The 8,867-nt window shown below is 38.2% G+C and overlaps 1 protein-coding gene across 3 annotated transcripts in view; it reads left to right on the plus strand.

Annotated features, from left to right (window-relative positions):
* Window positions 1-8,741, plus strand: part of LOC101863418 — a 25,900-nt gene extending 17,159 nt beyond the window's left edge. The window contains exons 3-5 of one of the 3 annotated variants that reach the window (XM_035968584.1): window positions 70-157; window positions 5,221-5,381; window positions 8,205-8,741. In XM_035968584.1, coding sequence (XP_035824477.1) covers window positions 70-157; window positions 5,221-5,381; window positions 8,205-8,258 — 303 coding nt within the window. In that variant the 3' untranslated portion in view covers window positions 8,259-8,741. Of the gene's footprint in view, window positions 1-69; window positions 158-5,220; window positions 5,382-8,193 lie in introns of all 3 variants that reach the window. The other 2 variants (XM_005093727.3, XM_005093726.3) reach the window with 2 other exon arrangements.
* The last annotated feature ends 126 nt before the right edge of the window (window positions 8,742-8,867 follow it).

The following is an 8,867-nucleotide window of genomic DNA, read 5'->3' on the forward strand; positions in this document are numbered from 1 at the left end:
TGTGTGTGTGTGTGTGTGTGTGTGTGTGTGTGTGAATATTTATATATAAACATATATCCTTTTTTTCAGAACTATCGGCAGCTCTGCAACAGAACTGATGAGTATGCTGACGCATTGGAATGCTCAGCTAAGGTGCATTTAATGTGTTCTCCAGATAGTAAGTTTTCTAAAGGAACATTCCTTTTTTGTTTGCAAAGTCTTATCCTTTTATTTGATATGATGTGTGCGTGTTTGGAACAGTACACAGCTAGTGCATTTGTCGAAGAGCGTCATTTTTCGTCTGACTTCACCAGGATGCTCAAGTATTTCTTATACTGTTTCTTACACCGTTTCATAACTGCAGATGATCGGGTTTTCACAGTCTGCATAGTGGTGGTCATTATGTTTTATAACTACAGCTCGTCCAACACAGTAATAGCATAGTATTTAATTATGAATGACTTTTGATTCCATTTACTTTGAGCCTTGAGATCTTGAATGATAATGTAATATGACAATCCTGGTTTGTCTTTTTGAGTAATATTTTCTTCACGTTGTAGGTTGATGTGAAAAGGCACTTTCCTAGTCAAGGTTGTCTTTTTTCTGCGCGTCCATCTGAGGGTGAAAATGAACATATCTACTGTACAGTTCTGGAATATATTCCATTCAAAGAGGTTATCAATAGTACTAGAGCTCTCAGTTGTAAAGTCATACGTGTCAGACGTAAGGGAGGCGGGAAGGCAGAGGGGTGACGGCCAATCTGAAGAAGTTTAGAGTGTCAGTCGGTACACAATGAATAAGGAGCGCATCAGTAACAACAGTTGGGGGAGATACTAATAAGGTAATTGCGATGCCTCATAATAAGTTAGATACACACGGATAGTGTAGCACAACAATCGTACACTGAAAACTGCAACCGACCATGTTGTATGTTTATGACACTACTGAATCATAACTTTAATTTCTCATCCTGAAGGGCACCAAATTAATACATTCAAACAAGGAGACATAACTACGGTAATTAACGATAGTGAACCAAGCACAGTTATTTCTCTTTTAACAAATATTACAGGGATATACTACATTCCTCCCCTTTTAAGCGTTTAATATTGACTGAATCAAATGACCAAAATGAAGGTAACTGAATTTGAGCTGAACTTATCCAAATTGATCAAGCTGAAAATGACATCAAATTCTAAACAGTGGTCGCAATTGGACACAAATCATTCACATACTAAAATTGCTTACATTACACAAACATAATGACATTAGTAACAATGATAGGACAATAATCATTTGCAACAAACACACAGGGTCTACTGCAACACAAGTACAGACATCATGGGATGAGATATACATTAAGGCAACTCTAAGACAAGCCTGTCTGGCGCCTTGCGTGGTCTGCTATACCTTCTCAGTGAAGGAGGAGCATAAGGGGTTCCAGTAATAACAGGGTCGAAAGACACACTGTAGTTGCTACTGTTAGGAGTAGCCTTGACTACTAGTTCTGGTGCAACCAGAACGGATGGGGGCACTGATACAGGGCTTTGCTCAGATAGAGGACATGAAACATTTTCGCTTTTCTGAGTGTTTCTTTCATCCATCTTTAACTCACATCTTTCATTCAGTTCACTTTCTTCCCTTCTTTCTACTTCATACTGACCAGAAAGAGACCTTTCAAAATCACAACTTGTGACTCGAATTTGATCCTGGTGTCTTCTCATCAGTCCTTGAGAAGGAGTTTGAATTTCAAAAGACAGAGGACCAGTCTGTTCTACAACTTTACCAGAGCCGCATTTGGATTTGTTGCCACTCCTGCTGAAATTTCTTATAAAAACATTATCATCTATCTCAATGCATCGCTCCTAGCAGTTTTATCATGATTTTCTTTTTGTCTTGCCTGCTGTGTTTGCACGTGGCCATGAACTACAGGATGTAGCAAATCCAGATGTGTCTTTGTTTTCCTATTGAATATCAACTCAGATGGACAAAGACCTGTAGATCTAGTTGAGCGAGGAGTTGACCTGTATTTAGTCAAAAATCTGTACACTTTGTCTTTCACACAACCTTTGTCAATCTTAACCATAGCAGTTTTACACGTTTTTACCGCTCGTTCTGCCAATCCATTCGAGGAAGGATGATATGGTGACACAGTGATGTGTTATACGCCATTAGCCTTCATGAAGTTATGAAATTCTGAGCTGATCCATGTTGGGCCATTGTCAGTTACGATAGAATTTGGTAGTCCCAAGACGGAGAACACATCACGCAGTTCAAGTATTGTTTGATTGGCTTTAATGTCTGACATGATTCTCACATCTAGCCAATTAGAGTGGGCATCTACAATGACCAGAAACATTTTCCCCTTAAATTTTTTAATGGACCAACAAAGTCCATGTGTAAGTGATCCCAAAGATCTGTTGGCCATTCCCAATTACCTAAGGGAGCTTTAGCTGGCTTTTTAGCATGTAATTGACCTTGGTAGCACACTTTGACAGATATTTCTATGTCAGTGTCTAATTTTGGCTACCAAACCCAGGGTCTTGCCAATGCTTTCATCTTAGTCATCCCAGCTTGTGAATCATAAAGCAACTCTAAAACATCACTTTGAAGTGATTGAGGAATTATGACTTTTAATCCCCATAACAGGCAACCTCTTTCAATGCTAAGCTCACTCTTTCTCGCTTTGAAAGTTCTAAGAGGACTGACGTAGTAGTCAAGTGTCTTTTCAGGCCAACCATTCATTGAGTAATTTAAAAAACTTGTCTTAGTACAGGGTCAGTTTTTGTCTCTTTTGCAAGTTTGTCAACGTCAAGTGGTATTTTGTCAATCAAATCAAACAAAAAGTATATTTCTTCATGCACAAAAGGAACAGCTGTTTGTTCTGGCAGTGGGAGTCTACTGAATGCATTAGCGTTGTTCTGTGGACATTGGCGATACTCCAAGTGGTAGTTGTACCCTGATAATGTTATGGCCCACCGTTGCACACGAGCGGATGCATGCTCAGAGATTGGTTTAGCTTCACCAAAAAATCCTAACAGAGGCTTGTGATCTGTCACAATGGTAATTTCTATACTAAAAATGTACTTCTGGAATTTCCTGACTCCAAATACTACCGAAACGCTTCCTTATCCAACTGTGAATACTTCTGTTCAGCTGGATTGAGTGATCTACTTGTGTAGGCAATCGGCTTCTCACCAAACCTATCCATATGGGAAAGAACTGCTCCAACACCATCAGGCGAGGCATCACATGTAAGAAAGATCTATTTTGAAGGATCAAAATGCACCAAAATAGAATTCGATGAAAGGAGCAGCTTAGCACCATTGAACGCTTGAGTCTGTGCCCCCATTGCCATCGGGCATTCTTGGTGGGTAAAGCATAAAGTGGGGCAAGGCGTTGAGACAAGTTGTCAATGAAACTTAAGTAGTTGTTGATGAGACCCAAGAACAATTTCAACTGCTGTATATTCTGCGGTGCTGGAGCATCCTTGATGGCTCTGATCTTTTCATCTTGTGGTTGCAGTCCATGCTTGGTAAGACGAAAACCAATGAAGTCAACTTCATTCTGAAGGAACTTACATTTGTCTATGTTGACAACCAGGCCTTATCCCTTACACACTGATAGTACCTTGCTCAGTGCCTCAAGGTGATCTGTGTCATTGGCCCTGGTCACATACAGATCATCAAAATAAACGCACGTGTTTGGAATATCCTGGAATAGACTATCCAATACTGGGGCTTGAAGATAATATTCCAAAGTACAGTCTCTAGTATTCATATTGACTTTTGTGAGTGTTGATCGTTGTGAGTTTTCTTGACTCTGGATCTAACTGGAGTCGGCTTATCTTCTCTAAGGCTATGTACAATAATATTATGACGGCGAGTGAGGCAAAACTTTCCGACAACACCTCACCGGACCAGACAGATCAGTTCGATCCGTGAAGACTGACCTCACAACCCAGATCACAAAGCATGTCCTAAGATCGTGTGTCAGCAGCCATGCGTTTACCGAGATTTGAGATCATAACGTGAACACACCAAACATTCCCACCGAACACAATCACGTCAATCAAACAATAAGGGAACCATGCAAGGTCTTGTGCTACATGATATTACACATTTGAAATATAAAAACTTGATATCTCACACGTGGATTATCAGTGTAATTCTAATAAATTACCCTACCTCCAATACTTGTCTTCTAATCCTCTGCAAGCACATAATATTAATATAGCTAAAGGTAAAAGTCTATTGAAACCATAGAAATGAATGCAGTTTCTTAGTCTTTCACTTTTTTAAGAGTATTTTTTCTGCTTATTTATTTCATTATAATGTATTTGGATTTCATTTCGCGGAGAGAGGCATACGTACATCAAATCATTAGTACGATCAAAAGTAGAAGACTGAATCCTAATATTTTTCCTTTTGTCACTTCACCTTCGACGAGAATGGAAAATGTGCTTTCATGTCAGCCTCTTTAATGGGGCCACTTGACCATTTGACCGGTCATTTGAATTTTGTTGATCTGGATCTATTTTGTCAGCTGAAATCAGTATAGTATGAAAAATGCATTCCATGAGTTATGGTAGTAGATCATGGTTTACCTTTCTTGTAACAATTACCAGTTGTAATTTGTCGCTGAAACTCGTGGTTACACTTTGACAACTTCACACGTAGAATAGATCATCGTCTACCATCATAACTCGAGCAATAAATTATTTATCTAAATCTGTGACTAAGACTCTTTTATGCTCCTCACACAAGACGATTAAATATTCTTAGATGAATGGATGAATATCAGAAAACTGAGGCGTCACCAAACAAGAACGACGGCAACGAGTGATTGCCGCGTCACCTCGTTGTTCATGCTGTGGTGAATGCTTCAGTCGTCTACGCAAGCTCTTTTATTCTTCATCACGTTCCTATCTTGTCAGAGGCGAGTTTTTCCTCCAACTGTCAACACAATAATAAACATTTTCAGTTGCCAAAAACTAATTCGAACAAAAACAGAGTTTATTTAGGATTTAAATGAGTCTCTTGGAAAATGTGTCAATATTATCTGTGTCCTCTATTCAAGAATCGTACGCAAGTCCAAACTGTAGTTCAAACTTCACGATATTTTTTGTATTTTGTTCAAACATCGCTCACTATCTCTGTTATTCATTTTTCAACATTTGTATCTGCAATATCTAGTCGCGTTCACTCTTTCAATGCTGTCTACTGACATCGTTCTTCACAGGAAGCTTCTTATATAAAACAATGAGATCGGAGGCCTTGAGAGAGATCAATTGGATATGCAACGACACCAAATTAAGAACAGACTGCATTGGCAATGCTTTTAGGGATGACTTGGTAGAGTGTGAAAAAGGCCAGTATGCATTGCAAGATAAAGGTATCTCGGTAAGTGTCTGTTCGTTGCATTTTTTTTTAAATCAATTATTATAAATACATTACTTTTAAATCTGAAATCTGGGGACCTAGTTTCTCAACGGGATGCAAGGTGGACAAGGAATTGTTGAAGGAAGGGCGATAGACGTTTGATGCACTGACACGTTCTTGGCAACATTTGTGTATAGATGGAATACCTTTTAAAGGATATCATGTAGATCATTAATTATTCTAGGTTTGTCTTCTGTTTAGAACACTCTACTACACAGAGACCAGTCACTAGTGACATTAATAACCCAGCTCTAGTTCGCTGTCGCTTCCAAAACCAAACTAGTACTCAACATTATTCCAAAATCTACGCTTTGATGCGTGGTTCTTTGAAGAAGGCCTTGCCGGTCTACTCTTCGATATTTTCTGTTAGTTTTTTTATTCAGTTTTCTGTCTTTTTTATCTCTTTTCTTCTTTACTATAAAACAGTTTTGCAAGGCCACTCGATTTTGTAACGGGGCGTACCATTTCAGCCTTGTTTTCCTCACGAGAGCCAAAAATACTCAATTTTGTTTCAGGGATGGAATCGCTCGTCAATCTATTGTATCGTCTTAAAATGTGTTATGTTGCATGTCTTTAGATGAAAAAGTACCAGTCTATCTTGAATAGAAGTCGAGATATTTGCTATTGAAGGAGTGGGGGTCGCCTGATTTCAGAGGTAAAATTAGCGAGAAAATGGCCGCGAAAGCTTGGTAACGTGTCCATAGCTTGAGAGCAGTTGAAAAATGAAAATTTACATTTTTGTGCTTTTACTCAACGTTTTTCTGTGAAATCCATGTGTAAGTGTTGTTGTTTTTTTGCTGGACATAAAAGGTGTAAAGGCTCTGCTAAACCTCTTTTACGGACATTGCATTGGCTTCCTTTTGAAAAAAGAATTGTGCACAAGTTGGCCACCCTATGTCACAAATGTTTCAATGATAATGCACCTTCAGATTTATCAAATCTGTTAAGACTGTACATTCCAACTCGCAGTTTATGGTCATCAGCTGACAAAAAGAAATTTATTTTACCATCTATGACTCTTAAACCAATGGGTGAAATGGCATTTGAATACCAAGGCCCCAAGATCTGGAATGCTTTACCAAGTACTTTAAGAGAGATCAAATCTTTTGATTCATTAAAATGTCAACTGAAGTCGTTTCTGTTTTTAAATTAATAAGATGAATATTTGGAGTAATTTTCTTTAAATCAAAACACAATATTTTATATTACTGTTGTACGTTGTACTGTATTGTAAAGCGCTTAGAGTCTGTGTACTTTATCGGGGTTGAGAGCTATATAAATGCCATTTATTATTTTTTATTAAGGTGAAAATAAAATCGACAAAAACTGCCACACCGGCAGAAATATGTGGATATCTTCGACTTCATATTTTTGACGAGCGCCTTATTTCACCACGATGTCTCACACAGTGGCGAAGCGTCTATATAATCAAATAATCACTGCTTCCCTTCCTAATTTTGAAACTTTGTCACTGTCAAATTCACCCATAAACTTATACCTCATAAATTTAATGTAAAAAGACGTTCAAAATCACCAATGAACAGTATGCCTAACATTCAAAAAGTTTTCACTGCCACCGAAATAGCTTGCTCACCCCTCTCGGGCCACTCCATAAGCAGTCACAAGCTTTGATTAAGTAAACTTAAAGTGAGGCTGGAAGAGTCTACCAATAGAGTTGAAGAGAACATGTGCATAGCAGTCAAAACTGTTTCATTGCGACAAATACCCTGTTCACCCCTTTGGGGCCTCAGTTATAAGCAGTCGCAAACGCTGATTATGTAAGCTAACTATTACACTAGTCGAGTCTACCTCACAAATGTGAGGGGAACTAACTCCTAATAATCTCTTGACTGCTGCAAGTACTGCAAGTGCTTGTTTTTTTTCCTCGACTTTTTACAGTCCTATAATCAGATCATGACCTCGATTATGACACCGCCTCCTGGCCGTGAAAGGCTAGACAAAAACAGCCAAATGTGAAATTTTAAAAAAATATATAATTGTCATGTTCTATCAAAGAGTTAGCCTCACTGGTAGATCTATAACATATAGATCTAATACTGACATCTCTGCTTCTTTGCTTTGTGTTTGTGTATTCACATCTAAAGTTAAATTTAATTTTAGTTAGAATTGATATTTAATAAGATACTTTCCCGATTATTTTGGCGGTTGAACATACAATATGAATTCCGGATTTGTTTTCATTCACAATCTGAGTCGCCCCCTCGAGTAGGATTCGTGTGTGATATCTCCAGTCCATATCTGGTCCCGTTTCACTTTGATTACCCTGTCAAACAAGTCAGCCTTCGCCCCTGGTCTCACCTATTCATTTCATCTGTGATGTCTCTGGAGGATATGACGAAGATAATACATCTATAAAGTACGAGTTCAACTGCCCGAATCCTTTTCAGCAGCCCTGAAACAAAATAGAAGGGGAATATAATATTACATGTTATCAGTAGTCGGAATTAGTACCTGCCATAGTTGGCCTAAAACTGTTAGCTTACTTACTTCATTTTTTCCCATAGTGATTTCTGGTTACTCTGCACCCTTTCCTCTACTATAATTATTTATTTTAGTCTGACTCAGCTTTCGCATTCAGTTTTAGGGCATTTTGTAGAATCTGCCTTGGGACCGAGAATGGATGAATATCATTCTGTTATTAAAAGTATTAATAAATAAGAAAATATACTCTATTGTCTAATAAGTGGTCATTATTATTATATGAATAGAAACAAATTTCCTTCCAGCACTTTCCAGATTTTATATCTTTCAGCGGACGTGCAGATCAATGAAAGCTGTAGCTCTCTGCTTTGTAGGAGATGTGAGGAAATGCGATGAATACACCGCGCAGAGCAGGAGAAGGTTTCAACAAGAAGAAAACGAAAGATTCTGCAGTGCCGGTCCTCGTATGTCTTACAGCACAACGCTTACTCTCATTCTACTCGTTGCCTTTGCTGTCTGGCAAAAATCTTGAAGAGATGACGCATCCAGAAAAAAGGTTTACCAGTCACGACGGACCTGGTGTGTTTCATCAAAGCTGAAAATCTGTGAAAAGTTTAAATGCTGATAGGGGCAAACATTTAAAGCAAACTTATAACAAAATTCGTATTCTTGAGAACAAACTACGGTATGGTATGTTAAACGATTCTGCTTTATACAGTTGGACCTGTGTAAATCAAACTAGTATTTCAATCTTTTGAAGGTCCTTTAAAAAAAACAAATGAATGAACTTAAATCAATTACTAGTTTATTTTCCTATTTTACCTCCAAAATTGTTTCAAATCTGCCATAGAATAAATGTACCCAAGGGTTCCGAAAAATACCGGGTGTTTGTGCAATTCTTGCAGTGACTTGTATTGCAATATTATACTAGTATACGCACTCTGGCACACTTCCGTTTAACTATGAAGGACGCCATTTGAACCAAATACAGATTGGGGGGGGGGT

Source organism: Aplysia californica, unplaced genomic scaffold (genome assembly GCF_000002075.1).
Source record: "Aplysia californica isolate F4 #8 unplaced genomic scaffold, AplCal3.0 scaffold00068, whole genome shotgun sequence".
Lineage (NCBI taxonomy): Eukaryota > Metazoa > Mollusca > Gastropoda > Aplysiida > Aplysiidae > Aplysia > Aplysia californica.